General features: G+C 55.4%; 1 protein-coding gene across 3 annotated transcripts; it reads right to left on the reverse strand.

The window, feature by feature from the left end:
• Positions 1–119: 119 nt before the first annotated feature.
• Positions 120–27656, reverse strand: NACC1 (nucleus accumbens associated 1). Of its 3 annotated transcripts, none has more exons than XM_030546033.1 (6): positions 27601–27656; positions 11964–12924; positions 10574–10756; positions 9320–9425; positions 8897–8994; positions 120–7169 (listed from the first exon to the last, which is right to left on the reverse strand). In XM_030546033.1, the coding sequence occupies exons 2-6, from the start codon at positions 12871–12873 to the stop codon at positions 6910–6912; spliced, it is 1557 nt and encodes a 518-aa protein (XP_030401893.1). In that variant the 5' UTR covers positions 12874–12924; positions 27601–27656; the 3' UTR covers positions 120–6909. The 3 variants fall into 3 exon arrangements, with proteins under 3 accessions (XP_030401893.1, XP_030401891.1, XP_030401892.1); XM_030546031.1 differs by having other exon boundaries at positions 10574–10759; XM_030546032.1 differs by having other exon boundaries at positions 10574–10759; positions 11964–12921; positions 27601–27631.
• Positions 27657–27946: the final 290 nt, after the last annotated feature.

The following is a 27946-nucleotide window of genomic DNA, read 5'->3' on the forward strand; positions in this document are numbered from 1 at the left end:
TGACTGTCAGGGTGGTTAAGCACGGGAATAAATTATCAAGGGAGGTTGTGGAATCTCCATCATGGGAGATTTTTAAGAGCAGGTTGAACAAACACCAGTCGGGGATGGTTGAGATAATTAGTCCTGCCACGAGTGCAGGGCACAGGACTAGATGACCTCTCAAGGTCCCTTCCAGTCCTATGATTCTATGGATGGGACACTGTAAAATCTCAGAACCTCCAGTGATTACAAGTAAAACAGCTGAAGACTTAGTAAAAATACGTCGTAACAAATCTATCCCCACTCCAGATTTAACTATCACATGCAATTTCACAGCGGGATTAGAACTCAGATCCTCCTGCTCTGCACAGGAGAACCCCCCAGCCCTGTGTGCTACAAAAGAACCAGGCTCCTACTTAGCAGTGTTGGTCTCTTGTCCCACAGGTGAGCAGTTCAGATTTCAGCCAGCAGAGTGGCATGGGGGTCCCAGCCACGAGCATGTTACAATTGGAGGCTGCCGCTTCCTGGCAAGCTTCACAGAATGTGCCTCTCTTTAACTAAAGGCGTAATCCCACTGGATTCAGTGCCCAGAGCGGAGCGTACAGGCCCGGGGCCCTAACAATGCTTTGACAGTGTCCTTTCTGAAAGTGAAATAAAGTCGTCACAGTGTCATTGGGAAGCCAGTTATTCCACCTCCCGTCATAATTATTATTTTTAACTCGGGGAGGAAGATAGTGAAATTAGTAAAATATGCACCCCAAAAAATGTTTCATATACCACCACATTTAAAAAACACACGTTAAAACAAAGGAGAAATTTAAAAAAAGGTTATTTCAAATAACTAACAAACACCACACGCTCGTCTTTGATTTCTAGTAAGTTACCACGATCCCAAAGTCTTCGCTTTTAATTTCTTCAACAGCGAGCCTGACTGATGCTGCTGATCTAGAGACAAGGTTAACCACGCTAGCCATCAGTAGCCAGACCAACGGGCCCCTGATCGAGAAATATTTCCAAACAAATGGTGATAAAATAGGGCTGGGAGGAAAACGAGGGGAGGGGACAGACGAGTGACATTTGGTCCAAATTTGGAGCTGCGTCCAAGTTTCAAATTTTGTCCCAATGTGAGGCACTTAGCTGGGCTCTTTACAGCTGATCAAAATCCCAGAAAGAAAGAGAGAGAGAAAGAGAGAAAAAAAAATCAAAACCTTTTCCTCCAACATTTGGAATTTTGCCGGTGAGCTGGTGAAGTTTCTGAAGTGTAGACAAATCTTAACCAAGCTCTGGGCTCAATCCCACGCCCTGGGGCCCGATCCAGTAAAGCACTTAAGCAGACCCTTAACTTTAAGCATGTGAGTCGTCCCCCTGACTTCAACAGAACTTTTGGCATGCTTAAAGTTAAGCAGGCTCCATGGGGCTTCCCTGGCTCAGGTCCCAGCGCTCAGCGTCTCACAGGAGCAGGCCTCAAGTTATCCTAGGATAATGCACGAGGGGGCAGAAGGCTGTTCTTAACAGCACAACGGCCTGGTCCTCGGCTCGTGTGAACTGGCAGACGCCAACGGAGCTGCAGCCAATTCATACCAGCTAAGGATCTGGCCCCACTGACTTTAGTGGAACCATGCAGATTTACATCCATCGGGGATCTGCCCCACTAAGAAGAATTCACACCAGCACGTGTCTTTTTTGTCACGTTAAATTCTAGTTCAAGGGTGTAAGTGACGCATAGATCTGGAGTCGGCCTGCTGAACGGGGGTGAATTTTACATATTCTGATTGATTGGAAGATTTTTTTTTAAAGGCTTATACTTGGATATTATGTTCTCAAAGTGTTAAAAATACACACACTAGAAACATTTCTGTGGGAGGGCGTCTCAAACCCACCACAGCTGGTGGCTTAAAAATTGTTAATTAAGAGGATTTATGCTCTTACAACTTTTGGAAGCACAATTTTTGCAGGCAGCTGGTGTCCAGACACACAAGACTGGTTCATTTCTTCCCCCCAACTTCTCTTTTCACTAAAAAGAAGGTCAAATAGTCAGACATTCCAGGTGAGGAGGAAAAGTTTTTACTAAAAAAAAATCTAAACAAAAAACCCCCACTCACCCTTTCTTTCTGCTGCAGCTGTGTGCGTGAGAGAGAGGGGAATGTATTTGCAGTTAAAAGAAACCATGACTAATAAAGATTGGAAGCACATTTGAGATCTACTGATGAAAACCACTATATTAATAATATCACCTCGCAGAAGATCTGGGTAATTACACGTCTGACACAAAACGCAGCTGTAACAGCGTGTGATCATCACACCATCGTGGAGTTGGCAGAAGGGTTTTACAGCCACTCACACTTCGCATGGGGATATTCGGCAAAGCAGTTTAATAGGGAATAAAGGACACAGAACCATAGAAACGTGGGGCTGGAAGGAACTGCGAGAGGTTGCCCTGTCCTGCTCCCTCCGCCGAGACAGGGCCAAGTAAACCCGGACCATCCCTGACAGCTAATCATCCAGCCTGTCTTTAAAACCCTGCTATGATGGAGATTCCACCACCTCCCTTCCACGCCTGCTCCAGAGCTTAACTCCCCCTCTAGTTGCAAAGCTTTTCCTAATATCTGACCTAAATCTCCCTTGCTGCAGATTAAGCCCGTTACTTCTTGTCCTATCTCCGGTGGACAGGAAGATCCTTGCCCCCTTTATAACGGCCCTGAAGATTGATCAGATCCCCCTTCCGTCTCCTTTTCTCAAGGCTCACCAGGGTCAGGTTTTTTAACCTCTCCCCATCGGCCAAGTGTTCGAAACCTTCCATCCTTTTCAGCGCTCTCCTCTGGCCTCTCTCCAGTTTATCCAGCTAAACTGCAGCACCCAGAACTGGACACAGGACTCCAGCTGAGACCTTGCCAGTGCCGAGGAGCGACAGTGACCTCCCACACATGACCCGCCACCCTCCTGTTCATACACCCCAGAACAAGAGGGTCTTTTTAGCAAGCTTTGGTGGTTCACATTCATCTATAACCCCCCGGATCCTTCTCAGCCGTCTGACCTCCTGCCCAGCTAGTCCCCACTTTGGAGCTGCACAGTGGGTTTTTCCTTCTCCAGTGAAATACTTCGCCCTTGTCTTTACTGAATTTCATCTCGCTGGTTTCAGACGAGGTCTCCAATTTGTCCAAATCGTTTTGAATTCGAGCTCTGTCCTCCAAAGTGCCCACAAGCACACACACCCTCGGCTTGGACATCTGCACATGCCAGAATCGCGGGCCCCACTCCATTATCCAGGTTATTAATGAAAATATTGACAAGGATCAGACCCAGGTCTGACCCCTGCGGGACGCCGCAAGAGACGTCCTCCCAGTTCTACAGCTATAACTCCTCTTCGAGTTTTCCTGCCATTCATCTTATACTGATTTCACCTAGATCACACTTCCCTCGTCTGCTGATGAGGTCACGTGTCAAAAGCCCACCTAAAATCAAGATCTATCATGTCTACTGCTTCCCCCCTCCCGCGAGGCCAGTAACCCCGTCAAAGAAGGAAATTAGCTTGGTTTGGCATGATTTGTTCGTGACCAATCCAAGCCGGCTCTTCCTTGCCACCCCATTGTCCTCCAGGGCTTATAAACTGATCGTATGTCGGGAGGAGGTTGTGATTATGTCACACACCCAGACAACACAGCTATGCCAGCAAAACACTGTAGCTAGATGAAGCTCTGCACACAGAAGTTGCACCGGTTTAAGGTCAATCGGTTTAGTTGTGTGTGGACACTCTTATATGGGTTTCAAGCAGGTTTAGCTTGCGTCTGTAACTTTAGAGGCAGGAGCCTGGTTTAAAGTCATATAGGAATGTCCACACACACAAACGTTGCATCTAGTTTAACTACATCGGTGTGAAAAATCACACCCTTCCATCCAGTAATATATGCGTGGTGCAGGGTAAGTTGGAGAGAAGGGGAGCGCTTTGCTCGTCTTCATGGCAGATTTAACCCGGGTTCAGGAGCTGGTTTCGCCCATCACATGTTTCGCATTCAGATGCTGCCACCGTGCTCCGAGCCTCATGGGGCAGACGCTGAGTTAGCAATCTGAGGGATATGCTAACTGCAGTCACAACAATCAATAGATGATGGTCCTCCAATCCCTTCCCACAAGCCCCCTTGGTGGCCAATGCGGTGTACTAGTCATCTGACCCAGGGCCAGAAGTGACCTGCCTTCACATGCCTCTGCTTAGCGTCTTCAGGTTCACACCACTGCAGCGTCACCCTTGCTCCCCTCTTGCACCACGGAATGGCCAGGGTTTGAACCCTCCAATTGGGGGGAGCATGGTGCCTGCGAACGCCCCCAGGGACAAGCCAACAACGGTTTTGATTTTCTATCTTTCTACTAATCCCCTCTCCCCATCCGCAGTCACACACACAAAGTGATCCGACTTGCTACAGCAACTAGAAAGACCATGCACATGGTGTTGTGCCTCCATCCTTAACCTCCAGCAGCTGATCACCTCAGTCTGATCCCGCTGGGGTACAGGGCTACACAAGAGGGGTGGGAGAGGGGGTCGGACCCCAACAAAATTACTATTCACAGCCCCTCAACCCCGGAAATGTAGATTTTTTTACATTACATTTAAAAAAAAAAATTTAACTTTCCCTGTCCCCATAACATACTTATGGGGAAAGTTTTATCTGTTGCAAGGGGCACCGACTTAAAAAGAAAACAGAAGGTTGCAAAAAAAAAAAATTCTAAGAGGGATAACGATGTTTTCATGTTGGCATTTTAATTTCCAATTTGGGGGTGTGGTTGTTTTTTTTTTAATTTAAAAATGTTAACAGATGCAACAACCACAACAAGAGTAATAATACTTAGCAGCTTTTCCAAGGTAAGACTCATTATTCCCATTTTGCAGATGGGGAACCTGAGGCACAGAGAGGGGTAAATCGGTTGCAGAGCGGGGAACAGAACCCAGGAATCCTGACTCCCAGCCCCCTGTGATAACTCTCAGTCTACGTGCCATTCCCAGAGCTGGGAACAGAACCCAGGAGTCCCTGACTGCAAAGCAGCAGAGAAGTGAAACTGACTAGAAAGGGAATGTGAAATTAACCAGTGTCATTTCAAGAAAACATACAGCATCAATTCCAGGAATGGAAACAGGGCCCAGTGCTTAAGAAGCAGCATGTGAATAGGTCAGTGAATACACACACGCGCACTTACAGATGAAGCCTGTCTGTGTGTGCAGGATCAGAGTCTACATTTTTAAAATCACAACTTAGGATCCTGCCATTAACTGGAAAGGATTCAAATAGATCATTCTTTCTTTTGCCTCAACAATGCCCCTTGCTATTTAAAAACCAAACACAGCCTTGCATATGGCATTCAGGGTCTCATTTGTGCTGGACTTTGGTTTTATATCAGCGTAGCTATAGTGACATCAGCATCAAACTCCCCCCCCCGGAAAAAAAGATGCATTAGGTTGAACAAAACCTGTTCGCTCTGAAGCAGAACGTTTTGTTTTGGAGCATTTTTTAATCATATTTCTAAAATAAAATTGCAGGTCTCATGTTATGTTGAAACACTGAAATAATTTGAAAATGTCAAAACAAAACGTTTCAGGGGAGGGATTGGACCAAAACAATTTGGTGAAACTGCCCCGTTTCGGCGGCAAATCTGCCTTTTTCAGCCAAAAGAAATCTCAGCCAACACTTTCCACCCAGCTCTGCCACTGATCTCGAATTTCAAGTTAATGTAACACGACACCCCTTGGCTGGGGACTGAATCTCAGACTTGTAGCAAAAAAAAAGGCAAAACTGTGACAAAACTGTGGCAAAAAAAGGTAAAAGATGTGGCCCATTAGAGGATTCAAATCTTTACATGCAGCCTAGCCACTCGAGGGAGACAAAACAACACGGAATTAGGTTGGCTCTGCCCAGAGTTCAAATCCCCAAAGTGCAGCGACTCCTCGGATTTTACACTATGTGGTTGGAAGGGGAAAGAAGAAAAAAAATCCAGTGTAGACGCAATGTGAAAAGACATCATAGCCAGGAGCGTTGCTCTGTCACTTGCTTAAAAAAAAAATAATAATAATAAAAAAAAAAAGCCCCCATTCAGAGACGCACACGTTAAGACCCATCTTTTATCTCCACTCTCACCACTGCAACACGCGGATAGATGAAAGAAAGCAGTGGGACTTTGGCACTTAAGATGAATAAGGTCAAAGTCCCATTTTGACTGAATTCACGAGGAACTTAAAGAGGTGCTTAAAGTTAAGCGCATGCTTATATGCTGTTTTGAACAGATGCTTTTTAGAAATCAGGGTCTTAATTGGGATTTTTATTTTCCTGTAAAATCACACGGTCCCACTTTGTACGAAGGCTCCATTCGCAAGCGGTTTGCACAGGGTTAATGAGGACTCGAACACATGGTTAATCAGTTCTCAGGGACAGTTATCGAATCCAATGGGAAGCTTAGACCCAGCTGCAACACATCCGCCGCTCCTGTCTTTGATATGCTTGAGACATGAGCCATCATTTATTACCCCTTTGCAAACCACCTATAAACAGAACCTGCGTATAAAGCGTAATCAATTATTTACAGATTTATTTAAAGAGAGCTCATTAAAAGCACAGATCCTGCACAACCCGAAAGGGGGGGGGGGAGATTTCCCCGATTTGACTCACAAAGCCACCCACAAAAACATCCGCCCACCCGGGAAGAACAGTGTGAGATCGAAACTGCCCACGCCACCGACCCCTCTCTCATTACCCACACTGCATTAGGAACCAAGGATGATTTTGTTTTTTTAAAGAGACGGTGCAACTTTTTTTTCCCCCTGGCAAACCGGAAAAAAAAAACAAACATTAAAATCAAATCAACGTGGGACGCTAAAAATCATCAAATTAAGAAATTAAAATAAAATAAATCAGTGAATGGAAAAGGCTAAAGGGAGGAAGCGGTTTTTTACTGGAGGCTCTCGGCCGAGGTCCCTGCATCCCCGTCGTGACTGCCGGTCTCAAAGTTGTGCTCCACCCCCATGATGTCCGGCTCCATCTTCCCAGTGTCGTTGATGAACGTGGTGTAGGTGTCCCCTTCTGCCATCAGCAGCTTGAGCTTGGGGATCCAGCTCTTACGGACCACGCGCCGGGCGTTCGTGCACATGTCGGCAGCGATGGCGTTCATCTCGCTCTCCTTGAAGTTGGGGGCGAAGTTCTGGCAGTAGACTGGGGAGCAGGGCGGAAAAAAAGATGCTTATTTGTCAGGCAACCATGCTAGCAACCCCCTCTCCCCCAGCAAGTGTGTTGTGAGACCCTCTCCCAATGCCAGATCCACAGAGGACAGGAGCCTGTTGGAGGATGGGGGAAGTCAGGAGGTGTTAAGTAGAACAGGGCAAAACATTTCCCCCAGCCCAACGAAAAATGCAGCTTCAGCAACACCGAAGTTGTTGTGCAAATTCATGTCAGTTTCGCCTAATTGTTCATTTAGGGCAAAAAGCCTAAAAAAACATTATACAAAAAAAACCTGATTTTTCAGTTTGAAGTGACTTTTCGTTTCAATGCATCTGAAAAAGTGGTTTTTCACCCATGAAAGCTTATGCCCAAATAAATCTGTTAGTCTTTAAGGGGCCACCGGCCTCCTTGTTGTTTTTGTGGATACAGACTAACACGGCTACACCCCCCCGATACTTTTCGTTTCAATGTTTCCTTCCGAGTTCAAAGAGTGTCTTGAAATGGTCATACCAATACACACAGGTTTCAGCTTAACAAAATGTTTTGTTCCACCCAAAACTCTTTTTTTCCAATCTTTTCATTCGCCAACAATTTCAGACGTTTTCGTTTTCAATCCCACCAGAAACTAAAATGTTTGTTCCACCCAAACTATTCCTGGTTTATTTTTACCTTTTGATTCACCAAAATGTTCAAACCCCTCCCCTTCCCCTGCACATCCCAACTTTTCTAAATTGTCAACAAACGAAAAAAATCTGTTCTTTGCCCTGCTGTAGTGTTAGGAACCAACTATCGGAAACCAACCAACAATAAAACAAAAATCCTGTTTTCCAGAGTAATTAAAATAGTATAAAGACTGCTGAGATTCGATCTGGGTAAAAACAGTGGGCCTTCATTTATTGACTGTCCCACCGCAGCCTCTGGCCAGCAGTGGGCGTGATCTCAGCGATGGGAAATTCCTGTCTCTGCCTTTAGATCCCCATTCTCCCCCACACGACATAGAACTAGTGTAATTCTCCCTCTGTGCATCTGGGGTCCTCCTCTGCGCTGCTCTGCAAATAGAGTCTGGCTCTTTAACAGGGGGCAGGGCCAGGATTAGACCACCCCTTCCCCAGATGGAGAGCACAAGGGTCATGTGACAGGGAGTATGTGACTCAGAACTAGGGTGACCAGACAGCAAGTGTGAAAAATCGGGGTGGGGTGGTGGTGGTGGGGGAAATAGATGCCTGTATAAAAAGGAGCCCTGAATATCAGGACGGTCCCTAGAAAATCGGGACATCTGGTCACCCTGCTCAGAACAGACACATCCCTGCAATGTTCAGAACCAGAAGCAGAGCTCCTGGAGGAATTCAGACAGGTCTTGGCATCACAGCCACCTTCTGTGCCACCTGGGACTCTGGACCTGCCCCCCTGCTGGCCTCTGGATGCTCAGGCCAGGATCTCAATAGCCTGGTGCAAAAGGCATGAAGCTCCACGGGGAAGATGCAACGGGCTTCGGGTCAGGCCCCATAGCGGCATGAGCAGCCCACCTGGACAGGAAGCAGTACCATCTGCGGGGAGGTCAGGCCCCATAGCGACACGAGCAGCCCACCTGGACAGGAAGCAGTACCATCTGCAGGGAGACAGGCTTTTGGAGCCCTGCTCATCCCCCAAGCGGCCTGAAGGATGCTGCCTTGTGGAGCCCCCAGGCCCAGCAGAATCACCCACTGCCTCCATATACTCACACTTCACGGCATGCAGGACCCTGCTGTCCAGCGGCTTCCGGCTGGGGTCGTTGGTGGACGAGCGGATGCCGGTGCCGCAGCTGTTTGCCAGAGTGTTCCTAGCAAGGGGAAAGCATTGAGAATGAGAACTACAGACCCTCTCACCACTGCTCTGCTCTGACCCCTAGACCCCCATCCCCTGCTCAAATGTGGGCAAAGAACCTGGGAGTCTTTAGTCCCAGTGCCCTCTGCTCTACCCCCACCAGTCCCTTACCATAGGATGGGGGGACACAGTTCTGATTCCTGGCCACTTGTGCTCTAACCACTAGACCCTACTCCCTTCCCAGAGCTGGAGCCAGAACCCTGGAGTCCGACCTCCCAGGGAAGCGGACAGGAAGAGACAGCGGCAGCCCCACCCTCACAATACAGAAAGCCAAAATTCACCGATCGAAAAAGGATGCCAGAAGCCGCCTCAGAAGCACTTTGTGCCGCGTCCCCGCGCTGACATGGCAGTTCATCAGCTGCGCCCGGGTGATGTACACATTCGTGCCTAGGCGGGGTGGGAAAAAAAACCCATTATGACCCAGACACGTCCCTCTGACCCCACACAAGGGAGTGCTACTAGGGAACAGCCTCCATTCCTGCCTCGCTGCCGAGTCCTTCCTTGACCCCACAGAACGGAGCCGGAGCAGAACTCGCCCCGGGATGGGAGCCTCAATCCCTGACCTGGCGGCGACAGCCAGGGGCTTCTGCGTGATGATGGGAGGTCCTGGCTTCGAGGCAACACGGGATGGGGGAGGGGCTGTAATGCTGCATGCGCTAGGGTATGAGAGGTTAATGACGACGACTGTGCCCGCTGCTGTGCTCAGCACCCCATGGACCCCCCCCACCATGACCAAATTCGGAGTCCTCTGCTGTATCGCATGCCTCATGGACCCCCCCTCCTCCAACCAAGATCAGGGTCCCCTACTGTGTTGGTCACCCCACAGACCCCACCCCCATCCGAGATCAGGGTCACCTATTGTACCACGCACCACACAAGCACTCCCAGCCAAGATCGGGGTCCCTCCATCATTAGGGCCCTACCAAATTCAACGTCGATTTTGGTCAATTTCACGGCCATAGGATTTTTAAAACTGTAAATTTCATGGTTTCAGAAGCTTAAATCTGAAATGTCCCGGGGTTGTAACCCTGGGGGTCCCAACTCAAAAGGAGGTCATGGGCGGGGGGGGGGGGGAGGTTTGTGGTATTGCCACCCTCACTTCTGGCGCTCAGAGCTGGGTGGCCACCCAGCTCTGAAAGCAGCACGGCCGCCAGGAACAGCACAGAAGTGAGGGTGGCATGGGGCAGGGCGGGGGAGTCCTGCTCAAGTCCCCAGCAGTCCAGATCCTGCACAGACCCAGGGTGGGATGGGACACTGAAGTACAGGGTGGGGGGAACTTGACCGAGGTCACCCAGTAAGGCAGTGGCAGAGCTGGGAACAGAACCCAGGTCTCGCAAGTGCCAGCCCATTGGGCCTCACTGCCTCTCCTGCCACTGGCTCCCATTTGCCAATGCCCAGGAACACGTGCTCAGCTCCCGGGAAGGGAAGAACCCCACTGAGTTTGGATCAAGCACATTCACCTGCTGCAACTCAATTAGCCCCCCCAACCCAGACTGGTCTCTGCCTCCGTCCCGCAGTTCTGCCCCCACCCACACCTGTCACAAGCTCCAGCTTCTCAGCAGGGTCGCCCTCGTCGTACAGCTTGGGGTGACACCGGTTCCCGATCTGGTTGATGAGCTCGGCCGGCAGCGATGCCAGGTCCTGCCGCACTCTGATCCGGTTGCGAGACTCAGAGGCCACCTGGTCAGGGAGGGCTTCCACCTTCTCTGCGGCGGCTGCTGCTGCGGGCCGGGGGAGTAGAGGGTGAACACACAGAACACAGCTCCTGGACCTAAACGTTCAGGCTGGTGGGGTGGGGGCAGCCCGGGAGCCAGGACTCCTGGGTTCTTTAGCTGGCTCTGGGAGGGCAGTAGAGTCTGGTGGTTAGAGAAGGGGGGGGACTAGGAGTCCGGACTCCTGGGTTCTACTCCCAGGTTCGTCATCGACTCACTATAGCGACTAGGACCCGAGATTCTTCGTGTCGGTTTCCCTTTCTGGGGGACGATGGTAATTTTTAACCCCCGCACAGACAGGATCTGGAGCACGAGGGGATTGTCTCTCCAGCTGTTACAAGGGGGACCACCGGCCCAGCCCCTCTCTCCCGCCATGGGTCCATGTGAATTTATCTCCTGGGTAAACGCCCCCTGGCGGACAGGCTTCTCTAGCCGCTGAGCGGGGAGAGCCCCGAGAAAGACCCACAGCTCCCCCCAATGAGCCCTGCTTTGATAGCAGCCAGGAACTGGGCTGAGACCCAGCGAAACTCAGGCTGAGCCTTTATCCAAGGAGAAACCCCGGAAAAACCAGCACCTCCAGGCCTCGCCCAGGTCGTTGATTTAAGGTTTCTATGCCCAGATGTTGCCCCTCACATCCCTGTCTTACCCCCACCGCTGGGGTATCTGGGTGCCTCACAATCTTTAATGCATTTCTCCTCACTGCACTCCTGGGAGGCAGGGCAGGGATCCCCAGTGTACAGATGGGAAACTGAGGCACAGAGAGAGCAAGCAACATGCCCACAATCACATTGGAACTTGTGGCAGAGCTGGGAATTGAACCTGGGTCTTCAGGGCACGGGGTAGCGCCCTCACCACGGGGCCACCCTTCCTCTCTTGAGTTCTCTAAGCTCTTTTCAGCTACACTAGCAGGAGAGTCTGGCTTGGTTCACCTCGCAGTGCAAACAGGTCGTTATCCTCGCCCGACAGCAAACGTATTGCACCCAGCGGCAGAGCAGAAGCCCCGCCCCCTCCCTCAGCCACTCCCCAAAGGGTGGAGCAAGAAAAGTCCCTCCCCTTCCCCCAGCCACTGCTCTAGGGAGAGAGAAGCAGTATAAGCTCCACCCCTTCCCATCTCCCTGTGCCATTAGCAGAGCATTAGCACTCCCCCCCTTCCCAAGCCCCTCCCCTAAGGGGCGGGGCATTAAAGGGCCCCGCCCCACTCGGCCATTCTCACCTGTCTGCCCTACATTCATCATGCTGTACATGGTGTACATGTTGCAGATCTGCCGGTACTGCTCATCGGAGCCTTCCTCGGCCGCGTCCTCCTCTTCGTCCTCCTCGTTGTGATAGGAGCTTGGGCTGTCGCTCGTGTAGGCGCTGGATGTGCCGGGGCTGGTCTGGTCGGACGTGCTGGGCCCGCTAACCACGCCGGACCCGCCGCCGCCTCCTGCTTGCACCCCCTGCTGCTGCTGCTGCTGCTGCCGGTTGCCTCCTAGGTCCTGCGTGGAGAACTTGGCCATTTTGCGGCTCCCGTTGTTGCCTCCTCCCCCACCTCCACCGCCTCCTCCCTCCTTCTGGCCGTTGTCCCAGAGCCGCTTGACCACGAACGTGCACTGGACTGAGTCCGACTCCTGCTGCTCTGTCTTGACACGGGACACCAGGGGCAAGGGGGTGTTACAGGAGGGCCAGGTGGAGGTCTGGGCCACGGGGCTCTGGGGCTCAGAGGAAGGGGTCTCCTCGGCGTGCAGGCCCTGGGAGTCACAGCTGGGGGAGCTGACCTTCAGGAAGAACTCAGTCCCTTTCTCCATGATCTCCTGGATCTGGAGGAAGCCGGCCGTGTACATCAGCAGGAACTGGTCTCCCACATTCATGCTCAGCCGGCCCGTGTAGCAGAAGCTGAGGATCTGCTGGAAGGACTGGGGCTGCACAGCTGCTGGCAGCTCCACCACCGCGCTCTTGCTGTTGTTGAAAAGGTCCCGGAAGTAGGAGCTGCTGGCCGCCAGGACGGCCCGGTGAGCCTTGAAGGCGTGGCCTTTCACCACCACCGAGACGTCGCAGTACAGCCCCTGCAGGCGCTGCTCGTTCAGGCACTCCAGGATGCTGTTCCCAAAGTTGGGGATCTCCATCTGCAGCGTCTGCGCCATAGTCGCCTCCTCCTGGCTTGGGGTGGGGGTGGGGAGGTGGCGGGGGGTCTGCTGGAGACAGGGAGGAGGAGAAAGCCACGGGGAGGGGCGGGGAGGAGACGGATGGATGGATACACGTGACCATGGGTGGGCATGGCCCCATGATGGACGGAGGGGTGGGTATGGATGCACATGGACCACAATCAGATACACCAGCGGAGATGCAGGGTGATGGACAGACAGGAATGGATGATGGCAGATGGAGACAGGTGAGGTAGGTGGATGCAGACGTGGAGAGAGAGGTAGAAAAGGAGAGGGGAGACGAGAAGAAAAGGGGAAGGCAAAGAGGGAGAGCGAGAGGCGAGGATGGGGGAAGAGAACCAGAGGTGGGGAGACACAGGCGAGACACGGAAGCAGGGTTGGGGGACACGATAAAAGGGAGCAGGGGCAGAATAAAAAGGAAAGTGCGTTAGCCATTTGCCTGGCTGTGGCGCAGCAGCCCCGTCCTGTCAGGGGCCCGTGTTGTATTTAAACCCTGGGGAACGAACCCGCAGTGGAGTCCAGCAGAAGGGATTGAACCTGACGCCTCTGGATCCCATAGTCAGAGTTCCTCCGGAACTAAAAAAGAAGCCCACTCGCTCAGAAGCAACAGCAGGCTAATAAAACCCGACCCGTGTCTGTAGGATACTGTCACAGACCCCACAGCCAGAAGGGCCCATTGTGATCTGTAGAACCCAGGCCAGTGAACGGCCCCAAAAGAATTCCTAGAGCAGAGCTGTGAGAAACACACCCAGTCCCGACCGAAAACTGATCAGCGACGGAGAAGCTGCCGGGAAGTTGTTCCAACGGTTACTCTCAGTCTGAGTTTGTCTAGCTTCAACTTCCAGCCAAAGGATCGGGTTAGAACCTTCCTCGGCTACACAGAAGAGCCCGTTACTCCCCAGGGAGATACTCAGACTGTGATCAAGTCATCCCTTAACCTTCTCTCTAGTAAGCGAAATGGATTGAGCTCCTGGAGCCTACCATTATGGGGCCGGTTTTCTCTCCTTTAGATCATTCTCGTTGCTCTTCTCTGACCTCTCTTCAATTTATCAACATCCTTCTTGAATCACGGGCACTGGATTCCAGCCGTGGTCGCCCCAGTGCCGAATGCAGAGGGAAAATCACGTCTCTGCTCCTACTCCACATTCCCGTCTATACATCCCCAGATCCCACTAGCTGTTTTGGCCTCAGCGTCGCACTGGAAGCTCCTGCTCAGCTGATTATCCACCACAACCAAATCTTTTTCAGAGTCCCTGCCTCCCAGGAGAGAGCCCTCCAGCCTGGAGGCAAGGCCAATGCTCTTCGTTCCGAGCCGGATACATCTACAGTTAGCTGTAATAAAACCCAGCGTTTGCTTGCGCCCAGCTTACCAAAGGATCCAGATTGCTCTGCATCAGTGACCTGTCAGCTTCACTGTTTGCCCCAGTGGGGGGTGACAACTGCAAAACCTCACCCCTCCCAAACCGTAACGGGAGGTAGGGCGGTGCTATTCACCCCATTGTACAGATGGGGAAACTGAGCCACAAAGAAGCCTAAGGTCACATGCGGAGTCTGTGGCACAACAGGGAACTAAACCTGGTCTCCCAAGTCCCAAGCTGGTGTCCTACCCACCGGAAAACCTGAGACATCCAGGGGATCAAACCTGGGACCCCTGGATCTTACAGCATGAGGCTCAGCTACCTCTGCTAGAAGACTCGGCTCTGTCCACCGAGGCTAGTCCAATCTTTAAGTAGCCCAGTCACCACTCCAAGGGGACAGGGCACCACACCTCGTGGGTGTGGTGTGCACGTCCAAGCCCTCTTGGACACGTGCCAAGTTTTTGGCCTCCACGCCGTCCCGCAGCAGGAGGTTAATGATACGTTGTCAGGACAAGTATTTCTTTTGATCCATTTCATAATGGTTACAAAGACACAGCGCACCTGAGCGCGCACAAGCGCTTAGCCATGCGGCCATCTTTTCTCCAAGCACTTGCTAACCAGGCAGGAAATCAGAGCCACTTTCATGCTCCCAGCCCATCACTGAAACCTACCAAGCCTATCAAATCGCTGCGGAATGACGCTGGGAGGAGGGTTAATTTATTCGTGATTAGCTGAAAAATTTGCTAGAATTTTTTAAAAAATCCCAAGAGAACAGGAGAGTCTCTACCTCCCTCTGACTCACAGGGGCCCCCAGCCTGGGGCTGGATCGGAGCCAGCGCCCCCCAGAGAGGAAAGAGGCCGTGTCCCAGTTTCTGGTCCCCTGAACCAACTGCTCCCCTAACCTGGGGCTGGATGAAAGCTGGTGCCCCATACAGGGAAAAGGTGCTGAATCCCATTCCCTCCTGCCCCCGAGCCAGCCAGTCCCCAACTGGGGCTGAATCAGAGTCGACCCTCCCAGAAGGGAAAGACCCCACACTCCTTTCCCTAACAGGCCCCCGTGCGTTGTACGTCTTTCATGGGCGTGGGGGAGGCGAGATGCAGTGAGCAGCACAGGCGAATCCTGCACCATTTCAAGCTGTGGCAGACACTGAAACCAGGATAAAAAACCATCGAGTGAGCGGGAGTAAACACTGGCTGAACCAACTAGCCATGCAGGGATGCAAAGCAGGAGCGGAGAAAGGTAACCAAGTGAACGGAGTATTGACTTATCCACCACGTGGTGTGCTCGTCTCCACAGACGCTACCTCTGGGAGCTGGGGACGGGCATGTGCTGATCCGAGTACCCCACTGGCATCTCCCCAACCCCGGAGCGGGGAGAAAATCAAGGCCCCCAGTGGCTTGGTCATTTCATCAACCCAAGCCCCGATGAGCCGCCTTCTCTCCATGCTCTCCACTGCTCCAACCACTAGACACTACTCCCCTCTTAGAGCCGGGCACGGAACCCAGAAGTCCTGGCTTCCCGCCCCTCCTCCCCCATTCTAACAGAACAGAATCCTCCACCCCCTGCCATCCCAGCATTATTCCTTAGCTTCCTATTCACCTCTTTTCAAGCTCATTCTCCCTCTGATTTTTCTGATTTTGAAATATTAGGAAGCTCAAGTCTCTTCTTTCTAACAGGGCAGACCAGGAGTGGGCGCTCGCTGAGCTGCCTCAGTGCCAGGGAGAAGCCAGGGGCTGAACCTTTGAACAGAGAGCTGTCTGGTCAGGGTGAGCGCCCGTAAGTAGCTGCCATGGATGGAATTCCACCGCGGCAGCACTTTGTAATAAAGGCAAAAGCCCAATCCCAAGCTCTCCTCCAGCACGCCTCACGAGCAGATCTCAGAGGAGGTCATCGTCACCCTTATTTTACTGATGGAGAAACCGAGGCATGAGCGGGGTAAGCGACTCGCCCAAGGGCCCCCAGCAGGCCAGCGGCAGAGCTAGGAATAGAACCCGGGTGTCTCGAGACCACTAGGCCGCACTGTGCAAGGCTCTGTACAAACGCAAAACAAGATGACGGTCCCACTCTCAAGCAGCTTGTGCCTCGGCATAAACTGATTCGTTCTCCGCGCCTCCCAGGGCTGGAATTCCTAATGCAAACCTTTCCGGGCAGAGGCACCATCCTAACAAAAACAAGGGCACATTTTTCCTCCACTTTATTCTGCAGGCTACTTCCAAGATTCCTTCTAAAAAAAAGAGAAGCAAGAGGAAGATCTTATGGTGAAGATAACGGACCGGGACTCGGGGGCCTGGGCTCCGCTCCTGGCATCGCTCAGCCTTGCTACTTAGAAAAGTCAAACTAGTTTAACTCATGTTTGGTTTTTTTTAAAGACCCGGGTAATCCCTGCATTGGATGATCTGATTTCGGCCGAGTTTAAATCCGTCTCTAGTCGACTTGAACCAACTCCAGAGAAGCTGCTTTTACACCGAAACCAGAGTGCCCCTTCACTCCGCTTTCACCCCAATTCTTCACGGTCACACCTTCACTTCAAAACCGGCGCAACTTTTTCATGCAGACGAGTCACTTCATGTTTCTGAGCCTCCGTCGCTGCAGCGATAAACCAGGGGGACGGACCCTGCCTTTGTCATCTCATTTATAGGGCAGCAAGTTTAAGACCAGGAGGGACCATTAGATCCTCTAGCCTGAACTACTTTACACCCAAGTCCTTCAGTTTCACTCAATTACCCGTGTGCTGAGCCCAGCGGCTTGTCTTTGGCTATAGCCAAGAGGCACCAGGATGCAGATTCCACCTCCTGGAGGTTTGTTCCAATGGTGAATCACCCTGAGTGGTAAAATCTGCCGCCTTATTTCCAATCTGAATCTGTCTGGCCAGACGGAAAGCTCATTGGGGCAAGGCCAGTCCCTCACTCTGTGCATGTGCTGCTCCTGGCATGATGGGGCCCCCCAATCTCTGCTGGGGGTCTATGCGAGACCCGGCATGATAGGGTCCCCCAATCTCTCCTTGGGGGTCTATGCAAGACCTGGCATGAAGGGACCCCCAATCTCAACTGGAGGAGGGTCTGCGCAGGTCCCAGATCACTGCGGCGGGTGGGTGTTTGTGCAAGCCCCAGCATGAGAAGGCCCCCAATCTCGGTTGGGGGTGGGGGGATCTGTGCTGGATCAGAGACTCTCTGTAGCCCCAGAGCAGGACTAGCAATCCTAATTCGCCCCTGTCTCAGGGACCTGCCTCTGGGGGGAAGGGAATTCACTTGCCGTTCCTTCAATCCTGCCAACTGCAGCAGCCAAGGAAGGAACAAGGCTGAGACCAGACAACTCGCTCCACCTAAGGGGCCACCTGCCTGATCGGGGTGGCTTTCAGCCTCCCCCAGTACAGGGAAGAGTAACACCTCCAGCCCAGCTAGTCCCCCACGGCCCCAACCTCTCTCTCCACCCACTCCTGCTTACTCACCACCTGGTTCAGATACCTGATACCCGCAGCGGTTCCCAAATCGCAGGAGGAAGGGGTAGGGTAACCTTCAGCTCAGGAAGCCTTTCACATCAAACTCAGGGACACTGACAGACAGGCTGGGGGAGTGGAGACAGTGGCTCCCTTGAGAAAACTCCCCTGCACTGGCTATTGATTTGCATTGGAGGCCCTGACCCACGTCCCTGACCCACAGATCTTTTAGTCTCAATATGCTAAGCACAGAGCACTAAGCATGCTACCATCTCTGCCTCTCCTGGGAGGGAGAGGGATGCCACAGCCTCTTTAGTGGGGGTTCTTCTCTGCCAACCCCACTCCAAGCGAGGGGAACCCTCTGGTGGGAAGAGCCCCAGATTCCTGGAGAAACTGAGGCATGGGGCGATGCGGGAACAGACCCATGTCTTGCCCCAGGGCAGTGGGCTCCCCCACAAGGCTGCCTCTGTGCCTTTGGGTGACGTTGCATTTTTTAAGTCACGGCAGCCCAGAAGGGTCACTCTTTTTGCCCACGATCCACTAGAGAAACCGACTGCCTTGACCTATTTGCAAGTGAGAGAGAGGAGGGCTGCAAATGAGCCGGCTTTCCCAGCAGCTGGCACATATCAGAAGGAGACACTGTCAGGTTAGAGCATGTAACAGAACCTCAGATCCTGCAGAAAAGGAAATCAGTTTAAAGGCACGTGCAGCAGGGTCCAGCCGGGTCTTGGGACATCTGGGCTCTGTTCACCACCACAGACCTGGAGTAAGACACCCTCTGGCCTCAGTTCCCCCATCTACCACTTGTTCACTTAGACTGTAAGTTTGTTGGGTCAGAGACGTTCTCTTCTAATGTATCTGTGCAGTGCCTGGTACATCGGGCGCCTGATCTCACCTGCGACCTCTAGGTGCTACCCTCATAAGGGTCGAATCCTGCATTAGCAGAGTCAATGGTGCAAGATCAAGGGATAAGGAGGGCAGTCCCTACCCCAAAGAGCCTCGGTGCTCTCCTGTACTTTTGACATTTATCTCAGCAGGGCAGGGAGAAAGTTCTTTGTCAGTTTCATTTTCCCTGGTCTCCTGAAATCAACGAGTTTTGTGATTCCCATTTTTTTTAAGGTTAATTTTTAAAACCCATTTAAATTGAAAGCTTTTCTGCCCGCAGTAAGTTCTGTAAAACTGTTACAAAGCCTGAATTCTGGGCCTGTTTACCGAAAAGAGCGACAGACTCCAGACGCTCTTCCTCTGTAATTTAACAGAGCGATGGTTACAGGGTGACTCGATCACTGTCTTTAAGTACCTACCTGGGGAACAAAACATTGATCATAGAAGGCTCTTCAGACTAGCAGACAAAAGTCTAACAAGAGCTAGTGGCTGGAAGTTGAAGCTAGACAAATAAGACACAACATTTTTAGAGGCACAACTTACTAAGGGCTACTGTGGATTTTCCATCGCGGGCCATTTTAAAATCAAGTTTGGATGTTTTCCCAAGAAATCTGCTCTACTTCAAACCGGAATTAATTCAGGGAAATCCCAGAGCCTGTGGTATTATACAGGAGACCACACTAGCTGATCACAGTGGTCCCTCCTGGTTTTATAATCTATGAAGACAATTTAATGATTTGACTCTCAATAATAAAACCACTTGATGCTTATTTCTTCCAAGGGTTTGACAGGACTCTGCACATGATCATTAACCAGCCTCCACGTGCACCTCATGCTCCTTCACCCAAGGCTGAGTCAGTATCATTATCCCCATTTTATTGATGGGGAAATTGAGGCACAGAAAGGTGAGGCAACTTGCCAGAGGTCACCCAGGCAATCAGTGGCAGAGCTTGGAATCTAGAAGCGCTGGTTTCCAGTGTCTCCAGCTCTCACTTCCAGAGCACAATCTGTGCCAGAGACAGGAATAAGAACCCAGGAAGTCCTGGCTTCTACCTTCCTATCCTAACCTCCAGAGACTGGACCCCAACCTCCACTCATCTGGGAAGAGAACTCAAGAGTCCTGATTCTCAGTCCTCCATCCTGACACAGATTTATACGTACCCTCATACTACGGCATACAACATGAGGGTATCGCCAACCTCACCCCTGGCTAATGAGAACAGTTGCCCCCGGCTTGAGATTCAGGAATTTTGGTGGGAGTCAGGACTCCTGAGTTCTATTCCCAACTCTGCCACTGACCTGCTGGGTGACCTCAGGCAAATCCTTCCCGCTTTCTGTGATCCCATTTCCCCTCCCACTGTGCCTGTGCAGTGCTCCGGCTAGGAGGACCAGACAGCAAGTGTGAAAAATCGGAACGGGGGTGGGGGGGGTAGTAGGCGCCTATATAAGACAAAGCCCCAAATATCTAGACCGTCCCTGTAGAATGGGGACATCTGGTCCCCCTAGCTCCGGCGCAGTGTGGGCCCAATGATCTCGGCTGGGGCCTTTAGCTGCTTCTGCAAACAAGTTACCATCATCCAGTAGGAGAAAAAAGGGCTTTGCCTGATCTGCGCCCCATAATAGCCCTCGAGGTTTTTCTGGGGTCCCCAAGATACCAGACTGGGGCACATTGCGAAGCATGTTTTACACAGGCCACAAGAATGAGGCCCTGCCTCTCGCTTCCCTAGGCTGTTTTCAGACCTACCCACGCAGCCACCCACTCCTGCATATTTAATATCCAGTATCCATCTCTGGCTCTGCCAGAATCATCAGAGGAATACGTTGCCCGTCAGCTGGAACCCTCCCCACCCGATCCAGCACCTACTCCTGCCCCTCTCACGGATCAGCGTCCTTCGCTGCCCGGGGCCCCAGAAAGCCACATGCTCGGCTCCCGCAGGGATCACAACCCCTACAGTTCTGTTCAGGCTTAAACTCAGCGCCCCCCAAGAAGGCACCGTAACGCATTGACCTCTGTCCTAGGATCTCAATCACCCTCCCATCCGAAGCCAGGGGCAGAACCCAGGAATCATGGCTCCCAGTCCCTTCCTACTGCTGTAGCCGCTACACCCCACTCCTGGAGCGGGGAGTAAACCCACGTGTCCCGACTCCCACCCGCCCTGCTCTGGCCACTAGACTCCACCCCATCCCAGCACTGGGGAAGAGAACCCAAGAGTCCCAGTTCCCAGCAGTGTGCTCTAACTACTAGACAATACTGCCTCCCCTGTGCCGTGACAGAGTCCCGAGTTGCTTAGTTTTTGTGGCGTGTCCAATCTATGCCACAAAGACAGACGCAGAGGCAACCCTCAAACCCAACTACCATACTAGGTCTTGAAAAGGAAGCATCACAGGGATCAGGAGACCGGAGTTCCATTCCCAGCTCTGCCACTCACTCTGGACAACCCACTTCCCTGCTCCGTGCCTCAGTTTCCCCTCCCATGCAATGTCTATTTAAATTGCAAGCTACTTGGGGCAGGGACTCTCTCACACCCTGTCTCTGTGTAGCACCCAGTATTATCTATGTTAGATACTTCTATTGCCTCCCATTACCATAGTATCTGAACACCTCACAGCCCGCAGGGCAGGGCTATTGTTCCCATTTTACACATGGGGAAACTGAGGCATAGAGAGAGTATGGGATTTGGGGGTCTCTCAGGGAGTGTGCAGCAGATGAGGGAATTGAACCCGGCTCTCCCAAGTCCTAGGCAAGTGGCCTACTCTATAAGGGGCTCGGGTCTGCATACCTCAGGGGTAGCCCATATATATAATCTGGCTTGCTACCCCTCTATTTTAACACAGTTGTAGCTAAGTGGAGGCTGATGCTGCTGGGACTGTGGACTGAGCTACTGTACACAGACGCCAGAAAAGGTCTAGGGATGAGGTTCGAGCTTAAAAACTAGGATTTATGCACAAGACCCACAACCCTTCCCCCCAAATCCATAAAGAATGGCAACCCCAAAATTGCAACTCAGTCAAACATGTCTTGAAAAAAATATACAATCCCCAAACAGAACCAGCAACCCAAACAATACATATATAATCCCAACCTGAGCATCGCAACCGAAACAAACGTGATAAAAGTGAAATACAACCCAGACAAAACAATGCACTTACTATCTACCTATCTATATATCCACACACACAACCTGAAACTTGCAACCCAAAGAAAATGCAACACAACGTGTGTGTTATCACACACACACTCTACAGAAACCTGCGACCCAAACACACAGCAAAATTAAATTAACTGCAACCCAAAGCAGACAGCAAAACCTGCACCCACCCCCCTCCAACACCGTAAATCAATTGAAATGTGAACAATCTGCAACACAAACGAATTGGAAAGCTTTCCTGGTGAAGTGAAGAAATCCTCGCTACACCCTCAAGTCAATCCGCTCTGGGGTTGTTCCCGTTGCACAAGCCAGAGTTTTTCCAGGGAAACTTCCTGGTTTTTTTGGTTGATTGGGTTTTTATTTATTTTTACGGGGGGGGGGGGCGGAATCACCCCTTTATCCCTCCCGCCCTTTGCCAAACACCAGTAGCTCCCAACACATGGCAAGGGAAGGGCCCTCTGGTTCCCCCCACCCCTCTCCTCCAACCTCCCGGCCTTGCTACCCCCAAATTCCCAAGTACCGAAGTTTACTTTAGGCTGGTGGTTTCAAGCAGCAAGCTAACAACAAAAGCCCATCTAGGCCCAGGGGGCTGCCAGGGTGGGAAGACCCCAACTACAGCCAGGAGAGGGCCCCCATCCTGGGGGGCAGCCCCCCATAAGGGCTGCAATAGAAGAGTTTCTCCACCCAGGAGCCTGATCCATTGGAGGATTCACCCTCTCCCCGGAAGGGGGTGCGTAAGGAGAGACCTCACCAGGGTTTATTGTGGGGGATGTGAATCTCCTCCCATGGGGGGGTGGGGAGATTTGGAGGGTCTAGGAGGAAAGTATGGGGCAGCTAGAGAACTCCCCATGGGGCAGAAAGTTTCCTGAAGGTGCTGTGGGGTGGGCAGGGGCTGGGATGGCTCAGCTCAGGGAGGCCTCTTGGGGAGAGGCGGGACCTGGAGAAAGGCCTAGCTTGCCTCCCCCGCCCCCCCAAACCAACCAGGGGAAGGGGTGCAGGCTGCTTTTACTGGGGAGGGGTCCACGATCCAGAGCAGGGCATATGGGGGGGAGGCCTAGAGGGGAAGAGAAGAAATTTCCTCCTTCTCCACCCATGGGGGTTGCAGTCAGAGTCAGATGGGAGGACTGCAGCAGAGGGAGGCAGCATCAGAAGGTGGGGGGCAGAGCAGGTCCCCCCAGGATCAGGGGGTTACAGTGAGAGAGTCAGATAGGGGGACTGCAGCAAAGGGGGGCAGAGCAGGTCCCCCTAGGATCAGGGGGTACAGTGAGGGGTCAGGTTTGGGGGGAGAGCAGGTCCCCCAAGACCAGGGGGTGCAGTGGAGGGTCAGCCTTGGGGGGCAGAGCAGGTCCCCCCAGGATCAGGGGGTGCAGTGGCGGGTCAGGCTCGGAGGGCACAGCAGGTACCCCCTGGATCAGAGGGTGCAGTGGGGGGTCAGGCTGGGGGGACAGAGCAGGTCCCCCCAGGATCAGGGGGTGCAGTGGGGGTGCAGCAGAGGGGGCAGAGCAGGTCCCCTCAGGACCAGGGAGTGCAGTGGGGGGTCAGGCTGGGAGGGCAGAGCAGGCCCCCCAGGATCAGGGGATGCAGTGGGGGTGCAGCAGAGGGGCACAGAGCAGGTTCCCCCACGATCAGGGGGTGCAGCAGAGGAGCACAGAGCAGCTCCCCCCAGGTTGAGGGGGTGCAGTGGGGGTGCAGCAGAGGGGGGCAGGCCAGGTCCCCCCAGGATCAAGGGGGTTCAGTAGGGGTGCTGCAGAAGGGGGCAGAGCAGGTCCCCCCAGGATCGGGGGTGCAGTGGGGATCAGGCCAGGGGGGGAGAGCAGGTCCCCTCACGACCTGGGGTGCAGTGGGGGGTCAGGCTGGAGGGGGCAGAGCAGGGGGGGTGCAGTGGCGGTGCAGCAGAAGGGCACAGAGCACATACCCCAGAAGCAGGGGGTGCAGTGGGGGTGCAGCAGAGTGGGGCAGAGCAGGTCCCCCCAGGATCAGGGGGTGCAGTGGAGTGCAGCAGAGGGGGGCAGGGCAGGTCCCCCCAGGATCAGGGGGTGCAGTGGGGGTCAGGCTGGGGGGGCAGAGCAGGTCCCATCAGGACCAGGGGGTGCAGCAGAGGGGGACAGGGCAGGTCCCCCCAGGATCAGGGGGTGCAGAAGAGGGGGCAGGGAAGGTCCCCCCAGGATCAGGGGGTGCAGAAGAGGGGGCAGGGAAGGTCCCCCCAGGATCAGGGGGTGCAGTGGGGTGCAGCAGAGGAGGGCAGAGCAGGTCCCCCCAGGATCAGGGGGTGCAGTGGGGGTGCAGCAGAGGGGGGGCAGAGCAGGTCCCCCAGGATGAGGGGGTGCAGCAGAGGGGGGGCAGAGCAGGTCCCCCAGGATGAGGGGGTGCAGTGGGGGGCAGCAGAGGAGGGGAAAGCAGGTCCCCCCAGGATCAGGGGGTGCAGTGGGGGTCAGGCTGGGGGGGCAGAGCAGGTTCCCCCAGGATCAGGAGGTGCAGTGGGGTGCAGCAGAGGGGGGCAGAGCAGGTCCCCCGAGGATCAAGGGGTGCAGTCGGGGTGCAGCAGAGGGGGGCAGAGCAGGTCCCCCCAGCAGCAGGGGATGCAGTGGGGTGCAGCAGAGGGGGGCAGAGCAGGTCCCCCCAGGATCAGGGGGTGCAGTGGGGTGCAGCAGAAGGGGCAGAGCAGGTTCCCCCAGGATCAAGGGGTGCAGTGGGGGTGCAGCAGAGGGGGGCAGAGCAGGTCCCCCCAGGAGCAGGGAGTGCAGTGGGGTGCAGCACAGGGGGGCAGAGCAGGTCCCCCCAGGATCAAGGGGTGCAGTGGGGGTCAGGTTGGGGGGGTAGAGCAGGTCCCCCCAGGATCAAGGGGTGCAGGGGTGCAGCAGAGGGGGTCAGGGCAGGTCCCCAAGGATCAAGGGGTGCAGTGGGGTGCAGCAGAGGGGGTCAAGGCAGGTCCCCCCAGGATCAAGGGGTTGCAGTGGGGTGCAGCAAAAGGGTGCAGAGCAGGTCCCCCCAGGATCAAGGGGTGCAGTGGGGTGCAGCAGAGGAGGGGAAAGCAGGTCCCCCAGGATCAGGGGGTGCAGTGGGGGTCAGATTGGGGGGGCAGAGCAGGTCCCCCCAGGATCAGGGGGTGCAGTGGGGTGCAGCAGAGGGGAGCAGAGCAGGTCCCCCACAATCAAGGGGTGCAGTGGGGTGCAGCAGAGAGGGTCAGGGCTGGTCCCCCCAGGATCAGGGGGTGCAGTGGGGTGCAGCAGCGGGGGGCAGACCAGGTCCCCCCAGGATCAGGGGGTGCAGTGGGCTGCAGCAGAGAGGGTCAGGGCAGGCCCCCCCAGGATCAGGGGGTGCAGTGGGCTGCAGCAGAGAGGGTCAGGGCAGGCCCCCTCAGGATCAGGGGGTGCAGTGTGGTGCAGCAGCGGGGGGCAGAGCAGGTCCCCCCAGGATCAGGGGGTGCAGTGGGGTGCAGCAGAGGGGGTCATGGCAGGTCCTCCCAGGATCGGGGGGTGCAGTGGGGTGCAGCAGAGAGGGTCAGGGCAGGTCCCCCAGGATCAGGGGGTGCAGTGGGGTGCAGCAGCGGGGGGCAGAGCAGGTCCCCCCAGGATCAGGGGGTGCAGTGGGTGCAGCAGAGGGGGTCATGGCAGGTCCCCCCAGGATCGGGGGGTGCAGTGGGGTGCAGCAGAGGGGGTCATGGCAGGTCCCCCCAGGATCGGGGGGGTGCAGTGGGGTGCAGCAGCGGGGGGCAGAGCAGTCCCCCCAGGATCGGGGGGTGCTGTGGGGTGCAGCAGCGGGGGGCAGAGCAGGTCCCCCCAGGATCAGGGGTGCAGTGGGGTGCAGCAGAGGGGGTCATGGCAGGTCCCCCCAGGATCGGGGGGTGCTGTGGGGTGCAGCATCGGGGGGCAGAGCAGGTCCCCCCAGGATCAGGGGGTGCAGTGGGGTGCAGCAGAGGGGGTCATGGCAGGTCCCCCCAGGATCGGGGGGTGCAGTGGGGTGCAGCAGCGGGGGGCAGAGCAGGTCCCCCCAGGATCGGGGGGTGCTGTGGGGTGCAGCAGCGGGGGGCAGAGCAGGTCCCCCCAGGATCAGGGGGTGCAGTGGGGTGCAGCAGAGGGGGTCATGGCAGGTCCCCCCAGGATCGGGGGGTGCAGTGGGGTGCAGCAGAGGGGGTCATGGCAGGTCCCCCCAGGATCGGGGGGTGCAGTGGGGTGCAGCAGAGAGGGTCAGGGCAGATCCCCCAGGATCGCGGGGTGCAGTGGGGTGCAGCAGCGGGGGGCAGAGCAGGTCCCCCCAGGATCAGGGGGTGCAGTGGGGTGCAGCAGAGGGGGTCATGGCAGGTCCCCCCAGGATCGGGGGGTGCAGTGGGGTGCAGCAGCGGGGGGCAGAGCAGGTCCCCCCAGGATCGGGGGGTGCTGTGGGGTGCAGCAGCGGGGGGCAGGGCAGGTCCCCCCAGGATCAGGGGGTGCAGTGGGGTGCAGCAGAGGGGGTCATGGCAGGTCCCCCCAGGATCGGGGGGTGCAGTGGGGTGCAGCAGCGGGGGGCAGAGCAGGTCCCCCCAGGATCAGGGGGTGCAGTGGGGTGCAGCAGAGGGGGTCATGGCAGGTCCCCCCAGGATCGGGGGGTGCTGTGGGGTGCAGCAGCGGGGGGCAGAGCAGGTCCCCCCAGGATCAGGGGGTGCAGTGGGGTGCAGCAGAGGGGGTCATGGCAGGTCCCCCCAGGATCGGGGGGTGCAGTGGGGTGCAGCAGCGGGGGGCAGGGCAGGTCCCCCCCAGGATCAGGGGGTGCAGTGGGGTGCAGCAGCAGGGGGCAGACCAGGTCCCCCCAGGATCAGGGGGTGCAGTGGGGTGCAGCAGAGAGGGTCAGGGCAGGTCCCCCCAGGATCAGGGGGTGCAGTGTGGTGCAGAAGCGGGGGGCAGAGCAGGTCCCCCCAGGATCAGAGGGTGCAGCAGCGGGGGGCAGAGCAGGTCCCCCCAGGATCAGGGGGTGCAGTGGGGTGCAGCAGCGGGGGGCAGGGCAGGTCCCCCCAGGATCGGGGGGTGCAGTGGGGTGCAGCAGAGGGGGTCATGGCAGGTCCCCCCAGGATCGGGGGGTGCAGTGGGGTGCAGCAGAGAGGGTCAGGGCAGATCCCCCAGGATCGCGGGGTGCAGTGGGGTGCAGCAGCGGGGGGCAGAGCAGGTCCCCCCAGGATCAGGGGGTGCAGTGGGGTGCAGCAGAGGGGGTCATGGCAGGTCCCCCCAGGATCGGGGGGTGCAGTGGGGTGCAGCAGAGAGGGTCAGGGCAGATCCCCCAGGATCGCGGGGTGCAGTGGGGTGCAGCAGCGGGGGGCAGGGCAGGTCCCCCCAGGATCAGGGGGTGCAGTGGGGTGCAGCAGAGGGGGTCATGGCAGGTCCCCCCAGGATCAGGGGGTGCAGTGGGGTGCAGCAGAGGGGGTCATGGCAGGTCCCCCCAGGATCGGGGGGTGCTGTGGGGTGCAGCAGAGGGGGTCATGGCAGGTCCCCCCAGGATCGGGGGGTGCTGTGGGGTGCAGCAGCGGGGGGCAGAGAAGGTCCCCCCAGGATCAGGGGGTGCAGTGGGGTGCAGCAGAGGGGGTCATGGCAGGTCCCCCCAGGATCGGGGGGTGCAGTGGGGTGCAGCAGAGAGGGTCAGGGCAGATCCCCCAGGATCGCGGGGTGCAGTGGGGTGCAGCAGCGGGGGGCAGGGCAGGTCCCCCCAGGATCAGGGGGTGCAGTGGGGTGCAGCAGAGGGGGTCATGGCAGGTCCCCCCAGGATCAGGGGGTGCAGTGGGGTGCAGCAGAGGGGGTCATGGCAGGTCCCCCCAGGATCGGGGGGTGCAGTGGGGTGCAGCAGCGGGGGGCAGGGCAGGTCCCCCCCAGGATCAGGGGGCCGCGCCCCGGGGTGCTGGCCGGCTCTCACCTGTGCACGGGGCGGTCTCCGCGCAGGGCTCAGCTCGCCCTCGCCTCGCAGCAGCAGCAGCCATTCATTGCCAGCCCAGGCCGGCTCAGCCGAGGGCCGAGCGCCGCGATGCGGCAGCGGCCGCCGCCAGCCGGGCCTCCCCTTGCATCAAGGCGCACACACGGCCAGGCGCGGCTAGCTGAGCCCTGAGCTGGCTGCTCCCTGCTGGGCCCAGGGGCGGGCCCCTCCCCCGTCTCCTAATGCCTCTGGGTTAAGTTTGGGGCTGATCCCTGGGCAGGGGGTGGAGAGAGATGGGGGTGCATGGGGTCAGACAGATACATTAGATGTGGATCTATTATATATACGC

The sequence above is a fragment of the Gopherus evgoodei genome, unplaced genomic scaffold, assembly GCF_007399415.2.
Source record: "Gopherus evgoodei ecotype Sinaloan lineage unplaced genomic scaffold, rGopEvg1_v1.p scaffold_40_arrow_ctg1, whole genome shotgun sequence".
In the NCBI taxonomy this organism is placed as follows: Eukaryota; Metazoa; Chordata; order Testudines; family Testudinidae; genus Gopherus; species Gopherus evgoodei.